The sequence below is a fragment of the Xiphophorus couchianus genome, chromosome 2 (assembly GCF_001444195.1).
Source record: "Xiphophorus couchianus chromosome 2, X_couchianus-1.0, whole genome shotgun sequence".
Lineage (NCBI taxonomy): Eukaryota > Metazoa > Chordata > Actinopteri > Cyprinodontiformes > Poeciliidae > Xiphophorus > Xiphophorus couchianus.
This window is the reverse complement of record NC_040229.1, coordinates 18,493,864-18,519,622: the sequence shown is the minus strand read 5'-3', so window position 1 is coordinate 18,519,622 and position 25,759 is coordinate 18,493,864. Positions and strand designations below refer to the sequence as shown.

At 40.3% G+C, this 25,759-nt stretch overlaps 2 protein-coding genes and 1 non-coding gene across 7 annotated transcripts; 1 reads left to right on the top strand and 2 right to left on the bottom strand.

Annotated features, from left to right (window-relative positions):
• Window positions 1–2,476: 2,476 nt before the first annotated feature.
• Window positions 2,477–2,549, bottom strand: trnar-ucg (transfer RNA arginine (anticodon UCG)). The gene has a single exon. It is a non-coding gene; the product is annotated as a tRNA-Arg (tRNA).
• Window positions 2,550–2,771: 222 nt separating this feature from the next.
• polg (polymerase (DNA directed), gamma) lies at window positions 2,772–13,849 on the top strand. 5 transcript variants are annotated; one of them, XM_028045791.1, is made up of 23 exons: window positions 2,772–2,879; window positions 3,685–4,282; window positions 4,892–5,087; window positions 5,168–5,335; window positions 5,442–5,588; window positions 5,662–5,741; window positions 6,522–6,704; window positions 7,206–7,348; window positions 7,443–7,566; window positions 7,662–7,883; window positions 8,491–8,602; window positions 8,793–8,846; window positions 8,980–9,096; window positions 9,190–9,350; window positions 9,423–9,476; window positions 9,548–9,665; window positions 10,098–10,233; window positions 10,353–10,599; window positions 10,681–10,803; window positions 10,905–11,073; window positions 12,272–12,480; window positions 12,564–12,724; window positions 13,320–13,849. In XM_028045791.1, exons 2-23 carry the CDS (start codon window positions 3,711–3,713, stop codon window positions 13,382–13,384), a joined length of 3,561 nt encoding a protein of 1,186 aa, XP_027901592.1. In that variant the 5' UTR covers window positions 2,772–2,879; window positions 3,685–3,710; the 3' UTR covers window positions 13,385–13,849. The 5 variants fall into 5 exon arrangements, with proteins under 5 accessions (XP_027901592.1, XP_027901586.1, XP_027901571.1 ...); XM_028045785.1 differs by having other exon boundaries at window positions 8,793–8,873; window positions 8,983–9,096; XM_028045770.1 differs by having other exon boundaries at window positions 8,793–8,873; window positions 13,320–13,384.
• fanci (FA complementation group I) lies at window positions 12,819–25,730 on the bottom strand. The gene is made up of 37 exons (XM_028045752.1): window positions 25,411–25,730; window positions 25,222–25,294; window positions 24,977–25,107; window positions 24,219–24,372; window positions 24,079–24,136; window positions 23,941–23,982; window positions 23,686–23,809; window positions 23,508–23,593; window positions 23,285–23,417; window positions 23,110–23,187; window positions 22,886–23,022; window positions 22,619–22,799; window positions 22,001–22,088; window positions 21,659–21,789; window positions 21,512–21,582; window positions 21,305–21,419; window positions 21,101–21,223; window positions 20,876–20,944; window positions 19,956–20,057; window positions 19,686–19,871; window positions 19,337–19,458; window positions 18,725–18,886; window positions 17,520–17,699; window positions 17,228–17,394; window positions 17,082–17,149; window positions 16,872–16,988; window positions 16,742–16,793; window positions 16,534–16,661; window positions 15,263–15,328; window positions 15,063–15,159; window positions 14,791–14,975; window positions 14,651–14,707; window positions 14,521–14,580; window positions 14,353–14,421; window positions 13,851–13,946; window positions 13,642–13,743; window positions 12,819–13,511 (listed from the first exon to the last, which is right to left on the bottom strand). Exons 1-37 carry the CDS (start codon window positions 25,489–25,491, stop codon window positions 13,449–13,451), a joined length of 3,954 nt encoding a protein of 1,317 aa, XP_027901553.1. The 5' UTR covers window positions 25,492–25,730; the 3' UTR covers window positions 12,819–13,448.
• Between the last annotated feature and the right edge of the window lie 29 nt (window positions 25,731–25,759).

The window sequence follows — 25,759 nt, the reverse complement described above, 5'->3', positions numbered from 1 at the left end:
TACATAAACTTGCCATGCTGTAAGATTTTCATTTATTAAAAAAGTCTGAAAACCATTTTTTTTCCTCCAAATTATCCACTGCTTTGCATTGGTCTATAACTTAAAACCAAAATGATAATAATAAAAATAGGACTTTTAAGACACGATTCAGTTGTTACACATTGTGGAGCTATTGATTCCAAAACATGAGGACCAATTTTATTCTTAAAACGTTTCTCATAATTGTCATTATTTAACTTATTTAAAGGCAATGTTTGCTTTTGTTCTGTAAAAAGTTAAAAGCACAGTTAAAGAAATAAAATAAAAGTATGACCAGTTATGTTAGAATCTTCAATGAGTGTAAATAGCTTACCAGTAAAAGGATTATAAATGGCTGCAGCTAAGTGTGAGCTCTCTTGAGAAATACAAGATCTTTGAGGTTTGATTTTTATTTTTTTTTTCTTTCTATTGGCAAACTAACATTATGATCCATTGCTAAGATTGGACTGAAAAGTTAACTCCAAATTTGTGTGAGGAGGAAAAGAGAATTTTTCTGAGTAGTTTTAATGATGACACCTCCTCCATTAGATAAATATGACATGTTAAGTTTCCAGCATGAATGGTCAGATTTAAAGTATAGGCCATAATGATTCACTTATGTGACTGGGACTGGGATTCTTATCTTTTGAATATTTTAGTGCACGTTGAGCTATTATTGTATGGTGAATTTCAAATGCCTGCTAAATAAACTTCGGTAATTATTTTAAATGTCTATTTCAGGCTTTGTACCTACCTGCCAGATGACAAATTAAACTGCCCAACAAGTAGGTAAAACTCTGACCTTTATTTCAGCTGAACTCTGTCTGGCATAATTTGGTCATTAAAACTCACAGAAAATAATTTTAGGCCCAGTAATTAAGTTCTCAATATAATTGTTAGTTTGCTTATGTTCTTATTTATTTATCTCTCTACTGTGATCTCAGACACACAGACCTGCATGACACAGGGCAAATGAATAAAAATGAAGTTATGTTTTGAGCTAGCAACAATCAATGCAACTGTCCATTTACTGACATAATCCATGATTAACATTTGGAAAGCATGAAATAAAAGCATCCACGAGACTCAAAGCATTCAAGTTGCAAGGTAAACCAATGCCTACTGTTTCTCACGCACAGACACGAGTGACTGCAGAGCGGCACTCTTCATAGCATTCCAAAGATATTGTCTGCATGAAAGAGAAAATATATTATTTTAATGTTCTCTGGCATATTTAACAGGACAATGGGAGGCAGTGAAATATGCAGCTACTCACATGCTGGAGGAGGCTCTGTCTAAAGGAGAGCATGTCCTGGAGGTCGGAAATCAAGTCCCACAGCCTTTAAAGAAAAGGAAACAGAAGAGTTTTGCCACGTTGAAGAAATACTTGTTAGAGCGACAAATTGAAAAAGACAAATAGATCTGTCTTGTTGGTAAGACCTACAAGACAACTAACTTACAACTAACTAAGTAATAGTGGTCCAATCTAAAAATCTGGTCAGTGTACAACTCTGATCAGATAAGATTGTAACTAAATATTCAAGCCTAAATATTATGTTGCTGGGACAGTAAATATGGGTAGAGTTAAAGAAAATGCCTGGAGCTAAAATACAAAGCAATCCTACATATATAATAATATGTAAAAACCACCCAGCAGGACAATGGCCATTAAAGTTAGAGATCAAATTTGTTGACTCTCAATGCTTTTCATGTGTTACATGACTCTGCTCCAGCACACCTGATTTGATACCTCCTTGGGATGGCATCAAGTGCTGCTGGAGTCTGTAAATCAGACTTCTGTAATTCTGAAAACAGAATATGACTGAACATAATGATTGGGAAGCTCACATTAGCATATCATGTTAGTAACTCTTCATTGTCCATTTTAACCCCTACAAAGGTGTTAAAATGGACAATGAAAATCATGGTCCACCAAAAGAACATAAATAATTAAAAAAAACTCTAGCAATTGTTAAAGAGTAAAACCACCAATTATTGATAAAGGAAAATGAAGATGTTAAGGACAAGTTTTAGCAGTCTATATACTGCAGTGCCGCTTATCCCCGCGGCTCTCTACTCCCTCTCCTGCCCGCCAACAGTATGGTCCTCAAAAAAGCAACCTCAAAAATTTGAATGACTACAAATAATTGAAAATAGCATTTATAGTTCAGAAAATGCATTTCGACTCTGAATTTCAAATATGATGTGGATGTGCAAAGTACCATCCAGTGGGGTGAGACGGCCAAGTGCAGCACTAAAACAAGACCGACAACCAGGCTTCCTTCGCCCTTGAGTCCACATTAGAAGCCAGGCTCAATATGTCAAAATACATCTAGTAGCTGTTGCAGTTTCCACTGTCTCTAATGTTAAATGCTTGGCGGGTTGAACATGCAGCTCGGGGATTATTTATATCAATGAAAAGACTTGACACAAACATCAACTCTAAAATAAAAAAATGCGACCGCGGCAGGACTCGAACCTGCAATCTTCTGATCCGAAGTCAGACGCCTTATCCATTAGGCCACGCGGCCCCGACAGTCTCATAATGGAACGCTGACAAATATCAATGTCTACCGTCCCGACGTATGGCTGGTTGTTATATGTTCCGTTATGTTTTCACACAGGGTGACGTGCGCGTATGGAGTGGTTTGCAAAAGAAAGAAGAATCATCTTCTCCGTACAAGTCTTTATCCTATGTATTTATTTAACGAATTTAAAGATTTATGAATCATCCAGACCGTGTGGTGTCGCTATAGTTTAATCTTTTGGATTTGGTGTTAAAACTCAAACTGGATGGGACGCAAAGATGCCTTCGTTCGGTTAGAAGCGGACTTCACAATAAATCCCACCGCCTGAAACAAGTAAGCTCAAGTGTGCGTTTCTCTCTTGTCCTCTGTCACCGAGTTAAAAAAGCTACGTTTAATGATTATATAGTAAGTTACTTCGAGATGAACACGTGGGAGCAGTGTTTGCAAACAGTGTTTTTGTGGTGAAAAAGAATTCAGGCTCATTTGTATTACAAGTGTGAGGAGGCTTGTGCCTATTTCCAGCGGTCATCAGCTGTATCCAGTTATATTAACAGAAAGTTGAAAGGAAGGATAAAAGTGAGGTCGAAAAAAGGTGGTAAGCAATAGCGACAACCCCAACCTTAAGAGGGTTGTGAAGCAATTTCAATTTAATGACTATCATAGATCTTATGGCTGACAAATAACCATGCGAATTATATTGAAAAACTTGACCAAGTATATCAACAGATTTGTACAAGGTAAAGTTCTAGTGGCGATTACTGTCATCCTCTAGGTTTGCTTCAGCTTTGGCTTTCCTTAGGGTTCATCAGCTTCAGATTCAAACACTGGCTCAGACATGTAAAGCAGAGCCCATTCTACCTAAACACAACTCAGATGCTTCAGAATCTATGGTGAAATATGTCAAAAGTCTGCCTGGAGCTGATGTTTGCTGACAGTTAGCTGATCAGTTTAGCTTTCGTGACACTTATGATGTCACTGATCCAAATACACCCAAGGAATGATTTGCTGTGTTTTCTTCGGTACGCTTTTTAAAAGCTTTTTTGTGAAACCTGAGAGTGGAAATCCATTCTTCTGGATCTTCTTTCATTATCAAAGAAGTCACGTGAGGTTAATTTGCTGTTATCTGATTGTTCTACAGCTCTGGTGAGACGTCCGCATGAGGTGATGTTGCATTTGTCACGCTGTCCTCTCAAGAGGACGTTTTTCTCTCTGCGATGGAGGTGTCTAAGGTCCTTCTACTCCACCACACCTTGCTCACTGCAGGGCGAGGACTCGACGGAGACCCGCATGAACCCCCTTAACATCCAGATGCTTTCCAGAAACCTCCATGAGCAAATCTTTCGTGGCATTGAGCCAGAGTACAGGGAGGAAGCTGTGGAGCGCAGCATAAGGCACTTGCAGAATCACAATCTGTGGGGGAAGGAAACCTCACTGCTGCCTGATGTCGACCTTAAGCTTCCGCGGATGTATGGGAAAAACATAGATGATCACTTTCGCATCTTGGCTGAGAAGCAGAGCATTCCCTACCTTGAGGCCGCCTCAAAGCTGCAGCAGGCCGACCTCCCACCCATGCCTCAGGAATGGAGCTGGGAGGTGGGCTGGACCCGCTATGGGCCTGGCGGGGAAAGTCAGAAAGTGGATTTCCCAGATGAGTCTGCACTAGTGTTTGATGTGGAGGTGTGCATAACGGAGGGGCAGTGCCCTACTCTGGCTATCGCTCTTTCTCCTACCAACTGGTGAGAAACAAATATCAATATAAAACATGTAAAAATGGGAAAACCATTGTGGTTATTTTGCCTTGTAAAAGAGTTCATGACACACATTTTGTCACATTCCCACCACAACCTTCAGTGTATTAAACGGAGATTTTATGTGATAGACCAGCACAAACAAACTTATAACTATGAAGCTGACAGAAAAGAAATCATAGTTTTCAATCGTTTTTATTATTTTTTTTTACAAATAACTATTTTGAAATGTGACTTGCTTATGCAATATGTGGCATGTTGATGTATTCAGTCTCATAGTCAATACCTTGAAGACTCACCTGCCCTAACCCTTCTCTACTACATCATTTCTGACCTGTCTGCTGGGTTCCTTGATCCTCATGATGCCGTTTGTTCTCTAACAAACCTTTTCAAATATATTTGAAAACTATTCTCCTTCCACTTCAGAATTATTCACTACTTTATCTTTGTCAGTCATATAAATTCAAATAAAATACATTGAAGTTTTTAGTCATAGCATGATAAATTGTGAACAACTTAAAGCAGTGTGGATACTTTTGCAAGGCACTGTATGTGCTGAGAGTCTTAACTTCCTGCTATGATGCTTTGTCTTGTCAGGTACTCCTGGTGCAGTAAACGTCTAATTGAGGAGCGGTACTCTTGGTCAAACCAGCTCACTCTTGCAGACCTCATTCCCCTGGAGACACCGTTTAACTCTTCCCGCCCTCCAGGCGGTCAGTGGAAGGAGAGGCTCGTAGTGGGTCACAACGTTAGCTTTGATAGATCTTTCATCAAGGAGCAGTACCTTCTGAAGGTTAGGTTTGATGTTCTTTTGTATTTTTCTTTAATCTGTCACTTTATTATCAATTAAGACATCGCTTTTGTTGCATTCAGGGTCCAAATACACGCTTCATGGACACCATGAGTCTTCATATGGCCATCTCTGGGTTGACGGCCTTCCAGCGCACGCTGTGGATGGCCAACAAGCTGGGTAAGAAGAGGGGCCTTCAGGAGGTTAAGGAGCACATTAAGAAAACTGGACAGAAGAGGGAAGGCCCAATGGTTTGTGTTCTTTGTTTCACTCTAATTCACTTGTAAAACTTATAAATTGAATTTTGATCTTGTAAAGTTGTTTTCCGCATTAAAAAACTCCATGTTTTGTTGATAGATTGGCTCCTGGGCCTGGGTGGACATAAGCAGCATTAACAATCTAGCCGACGTCCATGCTCTATATGTGGGAGGGCCGCCACTGCAGAAAGAGGCCAGAAACATTTTTGTGAAAGGAACTATGCTTGATGTCAGGAACAACTTTCAGGTTAGAAATAAATACAAATTTTAATATTAACTGGAGTTATGGAGTTTTAATGTGCTTTTGCTGCCATCTACAGGAGCTAATGCAGTACTGTGCTTTGGATGTAGAGGCCACACATCAGGTCTTCACAGAGCAGCTGCCCCTCTTCATGGAGAGGTTGGTAGACCCACAAACATAAACATCAGAAGTTGTGCAAAAGTACCTATACCCCTTCAACTTGTATACATTTTGTCACATTGCTTTGGCTCACATTTATGCGATTGGCCAACGAGGAGCAATGCACAATTGCACAGTGGTGGAAAAATAAAAATCAGAGAAATTAAGTGTGCCACTGTTTTCAGCTCCACTGAGTCAATACTTTGCAGAACTACATTTCCTTGCACTTCCAGCTGAAAGTGCATATCAAGAGCTGGATATTTTTGACCATTCTGTTTTGCAAAATCACTCAGGTTCATTCAAACTGAATGGAGAGCGTCTGTGCTAGGGTTACTCTCTCTGTTGAAGTAAAGCATTCCAACAGCATGATGCTACCACTGCCATGTTTCACTGATAGTATTGTGTGTTCCGTATGATGTGCAGAGTCAGTTTTCTGCCACACATAGTGTGTTGGTTGTAAAGATCAGTTTTGGTCTGGTTCAACTAAACCAAATGTTGAAAGTTGTGTATTTTTGTCCCGTAAATTATAGTTCAAATAAAATATATTAAAGTTTGGGGGTGCAATGCAGCAACATGTTGAAAAGTTTAAGTTCGTAAGGCAGTAAATTTGTAAGATTTATTATTAGATCAGAGGGCAGGGCCAGATGACCTGTGCCTCATATTGATTGTTTTTATTTGGTGTCCTTCTAGATGTTTTGGAGTGTATCATGATGTATTTAGTTTGAAGAGTCATCTTACGCTGCTGTTAAAAATTTAATCGTCTCCTCTGCATTTGGTAAGGTGCCCGCATCCAGTGACGTTTGCTGGGATGCTGGAGATGGGTGTCAGCTACCTTCCCGTCAATCAGAACTGGGACCGCTACCTGGAGGATTCCCAAGATGTTTACGCAGAGCTTGAGAGGGAGATGAAGAAGTCTCTGATGATTCTAGCCGACGATGCCTGTCAACTCCTGCAGGATGACAGGTCAGAGAGTAACTGATAAGGTCCCATGCTGCTGGCTGTCTCATAGCATTTTATTCTATTTCAGATTGTGTCTTAAGGTAATACTTCTGGATAAGCCACATGTTTATATTTCATCTACTCACCGGTTCCCTTTACGTCCTCCATTCTTAATAGCTGGGGTCAGAAATAAAAAATAACCAAGCAATGCATTCAAATATGAAAATGATTTTTCTATGTAATTTTATGCAATATTTTAATTGAAATTCCGAATAAAACTAGTAGTTTTGTTATTAGGTTTTTGATGATATTTTTGTAAGTATGGAACATTCATGGTGGTTCCTCATTTTCAAAATGAAACCAAATTTCAAATGGTTTCATTTAATATTTTCAAGCATCATTTAGCCCTCAGAGCATTAGACCAGTTTTATTTGGCTGGGCCCTTTGGGTTGTTAGGTTGATAACTCTCTATGCACTGCTGTTATGGATTAAAATATAAAAAAATCACATGGTTTATATTTTAAGGTACAAAGAAGACCCCTGGCTTTGGGATCTTGAGTGGGATGTTCAGGAGTTCAAGCAGAAGAAAGTCGCTGCTAGCAAGAAGAAAAACTCCAAAAAAGCAGCTGAAGCAAAGATTTCCACTCCCCTTCCAGACTGGGAAGATGGTATATCATTTCTTTTACCTTTTTATTTTACTACTGCAAGTTTTTGAAGTTAATGACGATACAAAAAACTAAGGCAGCTGGTTATGTTTTTCAGACCCAGGCCCGCCATCCGAGGAGGAGATGGCAGGTCCTTGCTCTAGCAGGCTAGCTGTTGAGAAACTCAAGGAAACAGTGACTCGTCTTCCTAAGAGAAGGCAACATCTTCCTGGACATCCAGCGTAAGCTTATTCCAGAACACCACAGTCATCTATTACTGGACGTTGCACTCTTTTCTTTCTGAAAACCTCTCCTTCTTCGACCTGATCTTCTCTAGGTGGTATCGTAAGCTGTGTGAGAAGATGTCAGAAGACAGCTGGTCGCCGGGAGCCAGCCTCATCAGCCTGCAGATGAGGCTGACGCCGAAACTGATGGGTCTGACGTGGGACGGCTTCCCCCTGCATTACACAGAGAAACACGGCTGGGGATATCTGGTTCCTGGACGGAGGGATAATCTGAATTCTGAGGAGGAAAATCATGAGTCTCTGTGTCCACACAGGTGCATGACTTGGTGCTCTTCAAGTAAAAAGACTCGACACACATTCTAGAAGAGAAGGCCTTTTTTAAAGTTTGAGGATATGTAAGAGTATATGGTAAATGCAAAAGTCTGAATCGTCTGTACCAGATTATCTGCAAAGTGGACAGAGTGCAATGGAAAATAAGAAGTAAGGGAAATCTCCAATGTAGACTATGAAAGAGCAGAGCAGTCATTTCACTGGGTCTACCTGCAGTCATGGCCTAAATGTTGTTGACTAAGGTGTGCTGAAGCTCAGGGGAAAACATTTCATAACTTTGAAATAGTTGAATAGAATTTTTTTTTAAAAAAGCAGAAATATTTACAGTATATCAACCTTCATTTTTGAGCCTTTTTCTTAACATGTTGCCTCCGTTTTTTTATCATGCTGGAAAAATGCATGAAGAATAGAAATGACTGCACAGGAAAATTTTCATTTTTTTGTGAAATTGTATTCTTAGTCATAATTATTCATCTTCCTCTAAGGATATTCTTTTAATTTATGTGTAAAACAAGAATATTCTGCAATGAGACTCATTGCCTACTATTGTGTTGATCATTTAACCTCAGTTTTAAACGTGTGTTTTCACAGAGCCATTGAAAGGATATATAAAGAACATTGTGAGCAGAACAGCAAGGAACAGCCTGAGTATCTAAACCCTTCAGATGAGCTTGTGTGGACCGACAGCACAGTTTGGACAAAGGTGCTTAACAAATAAAGAAATATAGTGATAATTTAAATATTTGTCCCCCAAGGAAGCACTAATATGATTGTTTTGCTCATTTTGGCTGCTGGTTCTTCAGTCAGTAGTGTTATGAGTAATTAATTGTGTCTACATTTTCTGTGATGACTTGTACTGACTGTGATATGTTTGTGTTTTTCTGCGCTTAAAGGTGGAGGAGTTAAGCGCCTTGGAACATTTCCCAGAAGAAAACGGAGCCAGACTGGTAAAAAATGAGAAAAAGTTAAAGACGGTCAGTATGGACCGATCAATTCTTTCTTGTTTTGGAGTTAGGCTTTATGGCCTGTTGTGATTTTAACTGGGATTTATTCTATTCCATTCATTGTATCATTCATCAGCAGTCCCACGATCCCTTTTCTCTCAGTGAGGAAAGTCACTGCCACTATCACCATGGAAACGGCCCCTACAATGACATAGATATTCCAGGTTGCTGGTTTTTTAAATTACCTCACAAGGTGAGCAACTTTAATTTCACTTTGGTGCCCTTAATGGCTCCATTGGGGGGGGGTTTTGTTTTTTTTTTTCACTCTGACTAATCTCTCCAACAGGACGGTAATCACAACAATGTAGGCAGTCCTTTTTCAAAGGACTTCTTGGCTAAAATGGAGGATGGTACGTTAAGAGCAGGAAGAGGTGAAACCAACGCAACACGAGCTCTGGAGATCAACAAGATGATGTCTTTCTGGAGGAACGCTCACAAACGGATAAGGTATCCATCTGTTGTTCGGATCACAGTCAGAACTGAACATGGGTTTAACTTGGTCCTTTTGTCTCCTCAAAGTTCTCAGATGGTGCTGAGGCTAAGGAAAGGAGAACTTCCTCGTAATGTCAGCAGGTATGTATGGCGCTTTGCATTCCAGAAATAAAAACAAACTACTATGTGTCTAACTTTGGGTCTTCCAAAAGGCACAAGGACTATGATGAAGAGGGCCAGTATGGGGCCATCCTGCCTCAGGTCATCACAGCTGGGACTGTGACCCGCAGGGCTGTGGAGCCAACGTGGCTGACCGCCAGTAATGCTCGGGTAAGAAGATGAGCTGCAACAGAAAATCGGACAATGTCTGCAAGAAGTTTACAAACATTTTAAAGATGATGCTTTTTCTCAGATGATTTTACAACATTCAGATTGTTGGGTTTCCTAGGGTTGAGATGTGGAAGCTTAATGTTATCCTGTTTCTTGATTGTATTGAATATGTTTGGGATCATTTTCCTGTGGGAATGCTGCATTGTGTGTCTTACTTCCATCTGATTCAAACTGTCATTTGGATAAAATAAATAAATGAAAAATTTGGATGAGACTTCTAAACCATATTACCAGCTGTTGAGCATGGTGGTGGCCATATTATGTATTAGTTTATATTATATGTCTGTTTGAAGAGTGTAAAATCATCAATTTACTAGTCAGTTTTAGACTAAATGACATTATATTTAAAATCTGCTTTTGTTTCCTCCTCAGAGGGACCGAGTAGGCAGTGAAATGAAAGCCATGGTTCAGGTACCACCTGGATATCACCTGGTTGGAGCAGACGTAGACTCTCAGGAGCTTTGGATTGCTGCTGTACTCGGAGAGGCTCACTTTGCTGGCATGCATGGTAAAATGAATCCCTATAAAATTAGGCTGCATTACTAAAAAAAAAAAATGCTGTCTGTTTTTTTTGCTTGTTTTGTTTATTTTTCACTTGTAATCTCGCCTGAATATAATGTGGTCTAGGTTGCACAGCATTTGGCTGGATGACCCTTCAAGGGAAGAAAAGTCAGGGGACAGACCTGCACAGCAGGACCGCAGACGCTGTGGGCATCAGCAGAGAACACGCTAAGGTGTTCAACTACGGGCGGATATACGGGGCAGGACAGCCATTCGCAGAGAGGCTGCTGATGCAGTTCAACCACCGCCTCAATCAGACAGAAGCTGCCAGTAAGGCCAGGCAGATGTATGCTTTAACCAAGGGCGTACGCAGGTGAGCTCAGCAACGTGAATGGAGAAGGTTTCAGCTGGAAGTAGTTGGAGGCGATTGCTGTTTATATATTTTTCATGTCAGATACCATCTATCGGAGGAGGGCGAGTGGCTCGTCAATGAGCTGGGTATAGATGTGCAAAGGGAGGAGAATGGAAGCGTCTCATTGGAGGAGCTGCGGAGGATCAGTAGACTTGCATCGCAGAGGTAACAGAGCGAGTCCAACCAAGCTCAGGAGCTTTCCATATTCCATCTCTGGATACCGTTGCCTCTTATCTTCCATGTGTGTGTTTGCCGTAACGTCTCAGCTCCCGGCGAAAGAAGTGGGATATTGTGGCCAAACGCGTCTGGGCCGGAGGCACGGAGTCGGACATGTTCAATAAGTTGGAGAGTGTAGCTCATTCAGCGCAGCCGGCCACTCCTGTTCTAGGCTGCAGGATCAGCAGAGCTCTGGAGCCCAAGGCGGTAAAAGATGAGGTGAGACAGTTAAAAAAAAAATCAACTAACTTTATGTTCATTGTTAATCTAAATGGGCTGTCAAATATGTCATACAGAATCTTTTTGGTACTTAAAACGTCAGCAATAAATGTTTTTGTTTCTGTATTATGAATTGGATGCTGTTTTTATAGAGTTTGCTGACTTGAAGATGAACACACACTTTGATAGAATGGAGCGTTCTCGTGTCTTTTCTGCTTAAGAGAGAATATAACAATAAGGCTCTGCGTCATGTTGTATTTAAACATCAGAGAAACAGGAAGTTACAGATTAATCAAAGTTTCTAAAGAATTTGAAGTTTTGACTTGTTAAAACCAGTTTTATCCAATTTCTCTATCAGAACTTTACAAATGTGCTCATATTTTTCCTTTCTTGATATTTGAAACTTTATTAATAAAATGTGTATGCTAAGTAAAAAAACACAGTTACAGGGCTGACTTATTCTGAATCACACAAAGTTAAAGGAATTCCAGCATATCTCCAAACTGGACAGATTCGACCTCGCTTTCATTTTTTTCTTCCCTGAAAATGTAAAACGTGCCACCACATTCTCAAATATTCATTGGTTTATTTTTTTTTAAAATAACATTGGCCAACCACTCATGTGTTAAGATTGCTAAATCCTTCATTATTTAGTACGACTGTACAAAAAGCTTCTATTTGCCATAGATTGTTATTTTTTAGGACCACAGGTGACATCACACTGCGTTTTCAGATACTAGTGGAACCTTGTTCAACTGTGACCAAAGAATCACAAAGATAATATTTTAGTCTTTTATATTAGCTACTAGCAAGGTCAACAGTAATTTTTAGTCTGTGTATTCTCTGTACAATACGTGGATCTTTACCTCCAACTCTGAAGCTGCCAGTATTTCTTAATGCATCTTTTACAATCATGGCTTTTCATAGGGAGCCTTCTGTTATAGTCTATCGCCCTCTTGTGGTCGTCTGAATTAACAGCAGACATGCCGCTGTTGAAAATGCAATTTTTTAAGATCCTTAAAGCTTCGTCTCACTGATGGTGATTGTAGCTGACTCTTTATTTATTCAGTAATATCTTCCACACTGCAGAGGCCTATATATGCTGCATTGACTGATCCAGCATTAAATCAACTTTAGTCTGAGGCTGATTTCTCAGCGCACCCCTTATTCTCATCTAAATCCTAATTTGATTTTCCAGTTTATCACTAGCAGAGTGAACTGGGCGGTCCAGAGCTCGGCGGTGGACTATCTGCACCTGATGCTGGTGGCCATGAAGTGGCTCTTCGAGGAGTACAACATCGACGGGCGTTTCTGCATCAGCATCCATGACGAAGTGCGTTACCTCGTCCGCAGCGAAGATCGTTACAGAGCAGCGCTGGCGCTGCAGATCACAAACCTGCTGACAAGGTCATTGTGCAAAACACTTCTGACTGACTCTATTATTGCTCCAGTTTATTTATTAATCATAGCTTTTTTTTTTTAAATTACAGGTGTATGTTTGCCCATGCGTTAGGCATGCAGGACCTTCCACAGTCGGTGGCGTTCTTCAGTGCGGTTGACATTGACCAATGTCTGAGGAAGGAAGTTACTATGGACTGTGTGACTCCTTCCAACCCCACTGGTATGGAGAGGCGATACGGTATTCCACCTGGTGAGCTCTGGTCCTTTTTCTTTAAATGCCAACATTTTGTTCAGTAAAGAATGTTTTTAATACATCCACAGTACAGAAAAGACAAGAGGAAGTCTGAAATGTAACAGGAACTATTTATTTTGCCAAAAGGATCCAGAATAAAACTCTAGCCGCTTAGCGGTTTGGAGTTGTATTCCCAACTCTTATCTTATTTGCACTGAAAGATTTTTCTGGGACAGAACAGAATTAATTTTGATTCAATTAGTTTCCTTAAACAATTTTCACCGGTAATGGTAAATAAAACATGCAATATCAAAAGAAAACCTGAGGGAAAAAAATGTGTCTGCATCCTAATCTTTCCCTGAACGTAGTGTGTCTAAACTGAAAACTGTTCTCCATTACACCTACACCATCTTCTACTCAAAACAAGCAGTTTATCGGGAAATTCAACAAAAGAAGCTAAATTGTTGAAAAATGTTTCAATTATGAAAAATAGGAAGAAACTAATTCCTATTTTAATTAAATAAAACTGTTCACTTCATATTTATAGATGCTTCTTTTAATAAATTGACATAAATATAACAGATTATTAAACAAAGTGCAAAACTTTCCACAGGTGAGGCCCTGGACATGAACCAAATCCTCAGCACCACCAAAGGCTCTCTGAGCAAAGGCAGGTAGCCGTTTCCTGCTGACCAGTGTGACCAGCAGGTTTATGATGTGGAAGAAAGGAGTCGTTTCCAGCTCACTGTTTTCTCTTCTTCCGCTTGGGCTCCTGGGTCTCCTCTGCGTCCTGCGACTCCTGAGTCTGAGAAATAAGAAAGATGAACCACATTTGACGGACCGCTCTCTTGAAAACTAAAATCACAAGAACTTTTTAGGTTTTTGTTACATCAGGAATACATCTATTTGAGACATCCTGTGAAGTTTTCACCAACCTCCCTGGTTTCCTCCTGCTCCTGCAGGGCCGCATCCAAGGTGGCAGCGTTGATGCGGAAATCTCTCGAAGTGCTCAGCTTCATGTACTGCATCAGGTTGACCTGGAAAAATGTGCGCAAATCATAAGACAATGGTTGAATCCCATTTTACACACCAGTTTCTTGTTAAATATTTATGTATTTTGTTTATTAAACTGGTTTAAACAGACCTTTGATTTCTTTGAGAGAGTGATGAGGTACTTCTCATACTGTTCAATGCTGAAGATCAGGTTGGGGATGGCCGTTGTCTCACGGAGAAGCTTTGCCTGTCAAGAGAAAAGTAAATATTCAAAATCAACAACAAGTGGAGCTATAAGAAAGCCTGTGAACTAATCATTGCAAAGTTGATCTCATTAATTCAAAATCCATATCCTCTAGCGGCCTTCAGCTCGTCTACATTGCTGGGTCTGCAGTCTCTAAACTTCCTGTTTAAAATCTTCCACAGATTTTCTTTGAGTTTTGATCAGGCATATTATCTGGCTAACCAAGTGCAGTGATACCCAGGTCCTTGAGAGTTAGTTTCAGCCACAGTTGTTTATCTTTACAAAACTTTTGAATTTGCTTCACATTTGTCTCTGTTGCTTTTGCGCCATTTTTCAAAATCAACTTTACATTCACATTCTCAGCCACGTCGGGTTTAGCGATTCATTTCTACGCGGTTAAAGTCCTTACCGACGCAGCGGCGTTCACCTCAGTCCTTTTCTTCTTCTTCTTGTCATCGCCAGGGTTGGATTCTCCACTCTAACCAAGAAAAAAAAAAGAAAAGGAAAACTTCAATGCTTCCTGTGAAGGATGAGGCTGCCTTTTATGCCAATAATACCAAACTGATTGTGACTATACCTGGGCGTAAGTGATGAAGGAGTAGCACTGTGGGGTCAGGTGGGAACCAGATAGTTTCACCTGCATAGAGGAAGCATTAAATTAAAAACTCAGAGGAAATTAAAACCAAATAGTAAAACTTCAGACCTACCAGTTTCTCAAATCTGTTTGGCAGTGACCCGTGCTGGCTGGCACACACCTGGATGTACTACAATGTAGATTTATCAGACAAGGAAAAGTCACACCAGGATACTGACAGTCATTGAAATGATCAACCGGACAGATGCGCACGTATTTGACCAGGGTGGTGAGGGTGGTGTAAGTACGACTCAGCTCTCTCAGCAGTGTTATGGTGCAGTTCCCGGGAAGAAGAGCCGCCTGGACCAGCTCGTTTAAAGCGGTCAGTAGAGTTCCCAGCTGCAGGGTCACCGCCTTCTCAACGGGGTCCTGCTGGCCTGCAGTCTGGGAGGGGTCGGCTGCAACCAGAGAAGTTCAGGCTCCATTCACTGTCTGCAGGGTGGATTAATAATCCAACTAAGCGTCTTTGGAAAAGGGGATCGTACCAGAGCCAGATTTCTCAGAAGCTGTTTGACTTTTCTTCCTGGCAATCAGCCAGTCCACTTCATCCAGCACTCTGTCAACTTGAGTCAGGACGAGCAGCTGGGGAGAGATTTAAAAGTCAAAAAGAGAGAGATGGCTTAGAGGTACTGGGGGAGGAATTTCACAATATATCCAAAACCTGCAGCTGGAAAACGATACGTACTGCTGCTGTTGTTGCTGTTTTCATGTTAACAATGGCAAAATGACACTGCTTCTCCACTTCTACATCCTGATTGGAGAAAAAAAAAAGCAGGGTTGATTAAAAAACAAATACGGTTATAACTGTTCGCTGTATTGTTTGACTGGTGGAGCGCCCTCCACATTTATTGGCACCTTCCTCTGGAAAATGTGTAGCATAATCTTTTGCTTTAAAAAATAATCTTTCCCACAATTCTTGGCACCCATACTGTTGCCGTTTTGCTCTTCATTTTGACTGTTCCTCGACATTTATGACATGATTTAGGGTTGGAGCAAAAGGGATCTTTGGCTACATCTCCAAGAACTCTGTCTGGAGACCATCCAGATCTGTAGACGATCTCTTATGCTTCACACCTTATGAGGTTTCTGTAGGATTTAGGTCATTGTGGCAGGTGGAAAAGAAATAAACCATTAAAACTTCAGAAGAAATCTCTTGTAGTTCAAATTCCAAGATGAATTTCTCTGTTCTTGTGGCTTCAGTCGTATCTAACCAAACAAAATGTTCCAGTTAAAGTCCCAGAAGAGACTTATTAAGCATTAAAAATGCTTTCCTGGCATCACCTCTAAAAAACAAACTGTTTTTATGAGGTGTTGGTGACCCATGAGAATCCGTCTGCTACCTCCATCACGTCCTACCCACTGTGCGTGGAGCTGGAAACTTGGTCGTTGCTCCACGGCAGTCTTATTCAAGTTTTTACTCCCCGGAGACATGCACTGCCGATTTACTTTAACAATTAAATATAAAATATTCTATAGCTTCTTTTTAAAGAAGGTATTTATAAAACAGTGAGTAAATGTTAGGAAAATTTAAAAAATTGCTGGTGCCATTAAAAGAAAATTTTTTTAAGGGACAACATTCAACAAGGGATGAACATTAGAGTGGATTTTGGTGTGAGATGGGAACGAAAATCACAATAAAAAAAATGCATAAAAAAATAAATAAAATAGGTTAACAATCCTGGATGTATTTTCTAAAATCTACAGAAAAAAGACCATCTTGCTTATGAAGTAAACTCAGAAGTTTTAGAACATTTCTCATCACATCTTACAACACAAGGAGCGTTAACGCAAAATTTACACCCACTGGGTGACATGATGCTGTGGTCTCTGATAGAGCACTGAAAGGAAACTACACAGTTCGAAAGCCTTAAATTTTATAATACATCACCCAGTTTTACACTTAAAACTGCTCTAAAGAACATCCACACCCTGAAAAAGTGTCGCAGCATCCATCACCTGATCAATGTCTCCCAACTGGCTGTGAATGTCTTGACAAAGCTCCAGCAACAGACTCGCTGGAGTCTTGTAGAGGACCTGCAGGCTGAAGAGCAGTGACAGAAGCCCTTTACAGAACGCAGAGTCCTCTAAAATAACAAAAAGAAGAGAGTTAACTTCCAGATCAGTTTCTGTGCACTCAACAAGCTCCCAGATAAAAGCCACTGACCAAAACTAGTTTCTTTGCAGATCTTCACAGTCCAGGTGATCATCTGAACAAACTGTAAATTTAAAGTAGATCATTTTGATAAAAGACTCCCCACTTAGTGAGATGGTGTCCACATAACGAAGCACCTTGCCTGTTTAGAAGAGGGCTTTAGCTGACGTGTGAGCACGGTCAAAATGCCGACCAGCACCTGAGCTTCTCGGCTGTTGAAATCCTCCTCGCCTCCACTCAACTGAGTGAACAGCGCCCTCTGTCAATAAGCAACAAAAATAATAAAAATTTGCACATAAACATATCAGTGGCACAAATAATAGTAAAGGAAGAGGAATTTTCAGGCCTCTACCTGAAACTGTCTGATGTAAAAGTAGTTCATCTCCGCAACATCGTCCTGCTCAGCTTTATCTTCAACATCTAGAAGAGATTTAAATATGAACGAATGCTACTTTTTCACAGTTGTGACCTTCAGGACGTTTGCAGTGCATCTCTAACCCATGGCAGAAAGCAGCTGGGCCATCTTCTCTGGGTAGCGCTGCTGGCAGGTTGTGAAGATCCTGAGCAGACCGTCCAGACAAAGCTGGGACAAGCTGCAGCGCTTCTCCTTCTTCCCCACCTCCTCCACCGCGCGCGGGATGTTGGTGTAGCGCCACATCAGGACGCTGCGAGACAGACAGAGATCACTCGTCATCTGCAGCTGTCCCAGCAGGGAGGAGTAAAACTACAAACAGCAAAAGAAACCAAAAGTCAAAATCAAAAGGCTCTTAAAGATGTAGGGATGTTGAACCTTGTCATGTCACAGAGGAAGCGGAAAGTCCTATCTGAATGCTGTCCATCTGGACCGTCCGTGTGTCCGGTGTCCTCCAGCTGCTGGATCTTCTGAACCGCGACGCTCAAAGCGTAACGCAGAAACTCCCCGCTTGAACGCAACACGGACAGAGCCTCCTCTCTGCTTTGACTGTTATCTCTGGAAAATAAGAACATTCGGTTGGTTGAAAGTTGCAGGTCAGTGATAGCAATGATCATTTTATTAGTTTGTCTTGTGATACCTACAAACTCAACAATTATTGCCACTAATGTCAGATGTTAAATTAATAATAAAATAGCAGCCTAATCGCACACACAAAAAAATTAAAAAAATTTAACAGTTGTTCTTAGAGATTTTTCTTTATTTTGAATAATTTACCACTTTATAAATGTGGTAAATTATAAAGTACCACATTTATAAAGTGTGGTACTTTATACCACACTTTATAAAACTTTAAGAAAGGTTTAAAAACTTTTGTTTCATATCCAGCCTTGTGTGTTCCAACTTTAGGCAGGTAGCTATTTCTTGCAGCACATCTACTGAACTTGAATGGCATGTTTTATCATGTGTCCCATTTTGAAGAGTAGCTAAAGGAAATCTGAGAATTGTGAAACAGCTTAACAGCTCAGATTCATTTAAATATTTGTTAAAAACTAGAATAATCGTTGTTATTTTTGTCACATTTTTGTATTTACTTATGTTATTCTTCATCTTATTCATTTGACTAAAATGTGGTTAAGTTTTGTTGTTTTTCAACAGAAATCTTCTCCAGGGAAAGATTACAAATTAAAAGTTTGTAAACGCTCTGATCAGCTAAAACAATAAAAGTATAAAACTTAAAAATATATATATATTTACTAATATTTTATTTTGAAGTACTTGTTAGGAGTGCTAACAGTCTGTAAAGAATTTATGTATGTTTACGTATTTTGTCTCCAATGAATACATTAAAGGTGTGTCTATATATCTTAGGCAGAGCTCAGGTAGTATTTAGTTTAGTGTAATATTATTATGTTTTGTCCCTGCTCAAATAAATTTAAGATTGGATACATTAGTTTGAAAGCTTTTAATACAGCTTTACTAATGGGTTCATTAATAACAGAGTGCTGAAAAGCCATTTATGAAACAGTAACACTAAACAATTATGAGTTATGCTCTGTGTGTGGAAACCTGAGAAGTTTTACCTGAAGAGGACGGTGATGAGAGTTGACACGAAGCCCAAGGAGAGCAAACTGCGAGGCGTTTTGTGTGACGGCCCTCGACCTTTCCCAGATTTCTCCTTGAGGATCTCAGACAGTTTGTGGTGGCGGTGGAAGAGTTCGAGAAGCTCCTCAAAGCGCGTTTTACTGCAGGACAGAGACGACAGTTTAGCATCTGCACTTCGTTTTATTCCAACTACATCACTGTACGGCAAGTGGATTCTTTATATTGAGAAATTTAAATAAAACTGTTTACATTTGAGATCAAATTTAAATAAAACTGTTGACTTGAGTTTTTGAGAATTTTTTGATCCCAGTTTGTTACGCAAGTGATTTTATAGATTGCCAGAGTTTAACACCACATACAGTCAGCTACATTATAACTATTTACTTTCAAATAAAGAATCACTAGCTATACACTTTTTTTAAACAAGCAGTGGACAGCGAGACAAGAATATTTCTAACAGAACTGCTTAAACATACAGCAAGAAAGCTTGTGAAATAAACATACAAGACTTTACTAAATTAAATTTAAGCCCAAGTAGAGAAAAGAGGGATTAGACCTTGCAGGAACCCTGACAAATAGTTGATAGTTACTTGTAGTTTGCGCTGATGAAGTTGTACTCCATCAGGACCTCGTAGAGGCCCATCACCAGCACAGCGTAGATGTTATTCTTCACTCCAACGCTGGAGCCCAGAGAAAACTCTGCCGATTTGTCCTGATGGATGTAGACAACGCACGGATTCAAAAAGCGCTTTGACGTCACAAGTTAATCATAAAACACTAAAATGGATGGAGACACACAACTATAAAAGCAAAGGCTTGCGGTTGTATAAATGGATCCATCCCAAAGCTACGCTTTCTAGTAAAATTTCTAACTAAATGCTTTTTAATTGAAAGGATATGTTGTTATTAGAGGGGGAAAAAAAGTTCTCCATTTAATACCAGTTCAAAATCCTCCAGTTCACATTTGATCATGCGCCTTGTCATGCTCTCCAAGATTGTCTGTAATTCAGATTTGTATCCCTCATCATTTTCCTCATCATCGCTGTCATCCGCGTTGAGGTTTGCAGTTTGGTGTGTGTTCTGCAGCCACGTCAGGCAGTGAACACTACAGCTTACTAGATGTGCCTGAAAAGCAACGGAAAGTGCCTTAGAGGACTCATCAACACAAGCAAGACGTGGCGGCGAAACGTGACAAATACAGTCGGCTACCAGCGGCTCTTGCAGGTAGACTTGGTCGCCGTGAGCAGTGATGCACGGCTCCAGTTTGACAGGAGGAAGCAGGTCCTGTTCCGGCTCATAGTATCGCCTCACCTGAGGACGCAAATACTTAATATTCACATTTTAATTAAAAAAAACACACACAAAGAGCCATCCAAATATACTGGTACCGTAACCTTAATATCTCACACTTAAGAAAAACTTCAACTTTTACTTTGAGTAAATTTACTTTGTGAAGGAGGAAACACGTTAAATACTTGGCTCTTCCTAATAATTTTCTTCCTGTGTAATAAATGTAATTAAAAAAGTAATTGGTTACACTTTATTTGAAGGGATGTGCATAAGACTGACATGATACTGTCATAAACATCACATAACCGCCGCCATGAACATGGAGTCTTTATGAATGATTAGGACTGTTGTCATGAAGTGTCAATCAGCAAGTAATGACACTTTTAATGCAAAGTTTACTCTTAATAATGGATTTTTAATGTAAGTTTTAATGCAACATTGCATAAAAATGTAATTATTTACCATATAACACTAAGCTGACATTTTTAATATTTACTGAGTGACACTTCATGAAAAGTCATAAACATTCATGAAGACTCCTTCATGTTCATAACAGGTGTTATGTCATGTTTATGACGGTGTCATGTCAGTCTTATGCACACCATAAAGTGTTACCAATTTTTTTTTCTAAATGTTTACTTTTTTATGTTAATAAAATATCAAATTGTGATCAATGACTTCCCATTTCCCAGAGGAACAAATGTGATGCAACACAAATCACATTTCCTTTATCTCCTCTGACAAAATTGTCATGTTTATAATTTTTAAAATAAATCTCTATTATACCCATGTTTAGGTGCTGCTCGGCTTTATTTTGTAAAAGAGGGTGTAGCACAAACCTGTGAGAGGAGGGTCTGCATGATGGAGCTCGCAAGTTGAGAGTTGCGGCGGAGAACGTCATAGAAACCCTGAAAATAAGAAAAAAACTGGATCCCTCAATCCTTCAACAAGCCTTTCAAAGAGCAAAAGTTAAACAAACTGAAACATTTGGAAATTTTTCACAGGTTTTTAGGAAATAATAATCTAAAAAAACAAAACAAAACATGCCATCAAAAGATGTCTACCTCATAGAGCATGAGGCGCACATCGGCCTGCTGGCCCAGGCAGCGGCGCAGGCTGCTGAGAATCTCCAGGCAGAAAGCTTCATTGGCAGCAGAATTATAGCGAGAGTGAACGTCCACTTGGACCTACATGATAGTTTTAAAAGGACTGTAAATAACCCACAAACAAGCGGTCTGTGTCTGTGAGTAGAGATTTTGGATCAATACCTGGCTGGAGGAGACAGCCTGGCTGCTCTGACTGGAAGCCAAGCTGCCCAAAACCTTAAAGTTTTTCAGCAACAGCAAAAAGCCAGTCACTGCAGACTTCCTGCCATCCAGCTGGCTGGTGGAGGGTGATAGAAAGGGAAAAACAGTGTAAGGAGGGATTTCATTTCTCTATCGGATGCAACAGATTAACAGCAAAGCTGCTCATACCTGGAAAACATGGCCTTGCGAAGCACCAAAATTAAAGAATCTTTCAGAGACATGCTGACTTTGAGCAGAGGCTGGAAAAGAAAACAGAAATAAATGGTTTAACTGCACAAAGCTTTACATCTTCGACGTGGATCTGTGTTTAGGTACCTGGACAGCTTTCAGAAAACCCTGAACGGTCCCCAGAGGCAGATAGGTCAGGTGGTCGAATGTCTCCGTCACCTTGGAGGAGGACTCCAGGAGGATCATGGGAGCAGAGATCACAATGTCAGAGAAAAGGTCTGAAAAGTCAAAACATTCAAAACAGTGTTAGTTACAGGCATCCAACCAAGTTTGAAGAACAACTTCAACTACATCCAAGGCGCACAGAGAGGGACAAAAATCTGCTAATGTAAGGATTAATTTTCTGCTAATATGTTTAGTTTCTCCGTCTTCAGGACGGATTCATCACTAAATCTAAACACCAATGTAACTATTGGAAACGTTTATTACCCAAGTAATGACTGACAGGTGAGGCAGTCTTTGTGACCAGACGATTCAGGACCTGCTCTAGTATCTCGCCTCTGATTGGCTCATGCATCTGTTGTAGACGGACACAGGTCAGTGAGAAAGTAAAGAAACATTTTAGTCAATTCAGTTATGACACAATTACAGCAAAAGTTTTGTCACAGTTGATGCAAAATTCAATATATTTTATGTGACAGACCAACACAGAGTAGCAGAAACAGAAGAGAAAAGATGGAGGGTTGTGACTGTATGCAGCCCCACTTACTCTGGTTCCCATAAATAAAATGGAGCACAAACAGTTTTCCTCAGAGTTCACCTACCATCATAGATTAGATGATAGAACATCTTGGGCTTTAAACATCTCCTAGACCACTTTTCAATCAATTATCTAAAAATGGAAAGAGTAAAGCTACAAAGACATGTCCGTCCAACTGAGCTAAATCCTTTTCCTCTTGACTATGTCCTGCTTTCTGTTGGTGTATCACATAAAATCCCAATAGGGAACAATTAAAGTTTGCTGACAGAATGTGAACAAATTCAAAAGGTATTACAACTTATTTTTTACTCGACACTGCTGATGCCTAAAAGTAAACCTTACTGTACCTTAAAGCCCTGAAGGAGCATCTGTCCTCCCAGCTTGCAGGCCTGCTGAGACGGGGTCCGGGCCGCAGTAACGGGCCCCTCTGTGGACTTGCCGAACGGTCCAGGTTTGGGTCCGAATGTGTCCATAAGAAAGAACCCGAGCTGCACCAAACCCTGAGTGACATGATCCCATCCAAATACACTGCGCAGAAACAGAGTTCAGCTAAGTTCAGACATTAATAAAAGCAAATCTGAAGACTTCAGGTGGAAGAAAAGATGCTTCCTCACCTGTTCTTCACTGTGTCCAGGATCATCTTCGCCACACTGCAGTGAACCGGCAGGAGGTTCTGGAGAAACTTCGAACCTTGTTGAAGCTGCTCATCCTTGTAGCTCTTAATCACCGCCCCTTTCAAAAGGTCAAACACCTATCAGCAAAAAAAAAATAAAAATAAAATAAAATAAAATACATTTAACACAGATTTTAATCTGAAAAAATCTGAAGCTGTTCCCACCTGCTCCTCATATCGCTGGATGCGTGCTACTGAGAGCAACAGGGCGACGCTGAAAGGACACAAGTCCCCGTACGATGTCTGCAGAAACACAAACAAATCTACAGCACAGCTGACACAACGTGTTTGATCAAAATGTTGAAAATAATCATGAAAAGCAAATAGCAAAGAATGTAACCTTAAAGCTTTTGAGGAGCTCCCTCCCGAGCTCATTATCCAGTCTAATAGCAAAGACTATGTGGAGAATAACGGTTCCCTCCACGTGCCTCAACTGGTCCTGTGGAATAGTCTGAACCTCCAGATGCAAGTTCCTAAGAACAAGGATTAAAATATTTAGAATGAGTGAATACTGCATTTACGGAGAGTAGAGAGTGAATCCAGGAAGGAAAAAACTCGCTCACACTCCGTCCTTCTGCTCTTCTTCCTGCCGATCGTCCTGGTCCCTAAAGTAACCGACGATTCCGTCCAGGATCTGTTTCTTACAGCCCTAATTAAAGAATAAAAAAATAACATTTATTTAGAAGTGGGCATCTCATGTAGACGTATTACTTTCGAAAGCAAAACTTATAACAAACCCACCTTGGCCGATAATAGCAGCAGCTGATAAACCAGTGGCGGGACCTCCTGCAGATCCATCTTGAAAAACATTCTGAGGACTTTGTCGACCAAAAACTGCAGCTCCTCTGCTGACAGCGGCACGTCCCTAAGATTAGGTAGGATGAAAAACTGCAATATCAGAGGAGAAAAAGATACTCTATGTGCAACAAGAGATCTGTTACATTGGTTTAATATGATTTTCATCAGCTTAAGAAATGCCACTGAAAGGTTGCTTACCTGAACATAGTTGTCAGGTGGATAACACACTGTGGATCCCATCTGCGTGAAAAGTAGGAAGGCAACCTATGAGCTCTTTAGATGTTACATAACTAGTGAAACACGGTTGGCTTTAGATAAGAGCCAATACGTCTTTACCTGCTTGAGCAGAGGCTGTTAATCAGCTGCTTTTTGTATTCTTCACCACTGAGTTCCCCTGTAATTACAACAAGTCATGCTTTTGAAATTTATACCTCACATACAGTATGTGGTCTTTCAGAAAACTGACTAGCATTTACCTTTGCCATAAGACAAGGCTGCACACGCTGCGAGTGCAGTAAGGATCGTAGGAAACAGCTCCAGCGATTTCCCGCTGCCCATCTTCCCCACTTTGATGGCGTCGACGAACAGAGTAGCCAGTTTGGCGAGAGATGATCCCGATAGTGTGTGAGTCTGTGTTACAACCACAGAACAGAAAGACGTCACAACCACAAACTTCAACGGATTTTATTATTTTATTATGAAATAAACCGACAAAAAGTAATGTATAATTGTGACGTGGAAGGAATTTTCCAATTTAATCTAGACACATCTCTAGATGTCTAGATAGCAACTTATCTCTGTGCTCAATTTCTCCACAACTTTCTCCCTGACCTGCCTGATGTGTTCCTTGTTCTTCGTGATGTTATTTATTCACCAAAGTTCTCCAATAAACCTCTGAGGCCTTCACAGAATAGCTGTGTTTATTCTGAAGTTCAGCTACACACAGATAGTCTCTCTCTGTTAATTATTGAGGCGACTTCTGAAGATAGCTGGTTGCGAGGAATGTTATTTAGTAAAGGTGGGTATTACCAATGTACTCCACACTTTTCAGACTTGCATTCGAGAAGTGTGAAGTTTGTCACATTTAATCCTAATAAAATACAGGACAGTTACCACTTACAAATCACTTTAACCATCAACCAGGAAGAATTCAAAGGGATCAATTTTACAAGGCATAGAGGTAGAAATACCAAATAGGAGACTTTTTCCAATATTTTCTTCTCTCTTTTTTTACCTCCAGCATCAGCAGACCAATGATATCAGCTGCCACCTCAGCCTGAAGATCCCCAGACTCACACAGAGGAATGAGATGCTCATACACCAGAAGTCTGCGATTCGCCCCTTCACTGGAACCAGGTGGAGATCCTACAGAGAAGAAAGCTTTTCATACTGCATATAATGCTGCACAATTAACCACTTCAATATAGCTTTAAATGCGATTCAACTGAAAATAAGTCTCATTTTAAGCAGACTGCCTACCTTTAAGTATCCCTTTGAGCATGGTACCGGCCTTCTTACCCCTTAGTGCACTGTTGGTTAGTGCAGTAATAAGCTAGAAAAGCATTCAAGGTTAAAATAATACGAAAACAACGTGACATTATAACCAAATAAACCAAACCAAATAAATAAATAAATAATGAATCAATTCCACTTTGTAATTCGGCCTACCTGGTCATTTGTCAGGGACGACAGGTACTTCTGAAGCTCAACGGTGCTCTCTCCATCGGATAAAGAGACGATTTTATCCATTTCAGCCTTTATAATCCGTTCGAAGTGATAAACCTCACAAGGAAACTAAAAGTAGGTTAAAAACTCTGTTGGTTATAAGTCTCAGCAAGCCCAGTCCGCCTTTGAATCATTTATCTGCTGTTAAAAGTTGAAATTCTGCGGAAACTGATGGAATGAATCTCTCCGTCGGTCTGAATACGAACTGACTTTGGCAACGATCTCATAATAACAACAAATTTCCCGCCACCGAACACTTCCTGTTTCAGTCCGAGGTTGCCATGTTTGATTT

Excerpts from the sequence above, each read along its gene's own strand:
- fanci (XM_028045752.1), bottom strand. The coding sequence starts at position 25,491 with ATGGATAAAATCGTCTCTTTATCCGATGGAGAGAGCACCGTTGAGCTT. Across the intron at positions 21,583-21,658 it reads GTTTTCTGAAAGCTGTCCAG|CCTCTGCTCAAAGTCAGCAT; the intron begins GTACCTAAACAC and ends TTTCTTTTCCAG. Across the intron at positions 15,329-16,533 it reads AGTTGGGAGACATTGATCAG|GATGTAGAAGTGGAGAAGCA; the intron begins GTGATGGATGCT and ends TTCTCCAATCAG.
- polg (XM_028045763.1), top strand. The coding sequence starts at position 3,711 with ATGTTGCATTTGTCACGCTGTCCTCTCAAGAGGACGTTTTTCTCTCTG. Across the intron at positions 5,088-5,167 it reads AGGAGCAGTACCTTCTGAAG|GGTCCAAATACACGCTTCAT; the intron begins GTTAGGTTTGAT and ends TGTTGCATTCAG. Across the intron at positions 8,603-8,792 it reads ACAGCACAGTTTGGACAAAG|GTGGAGGAGTTAAGCGCCTT; the intron begins GTGCTTAACAAA and ends CTGCGCTTAAAG.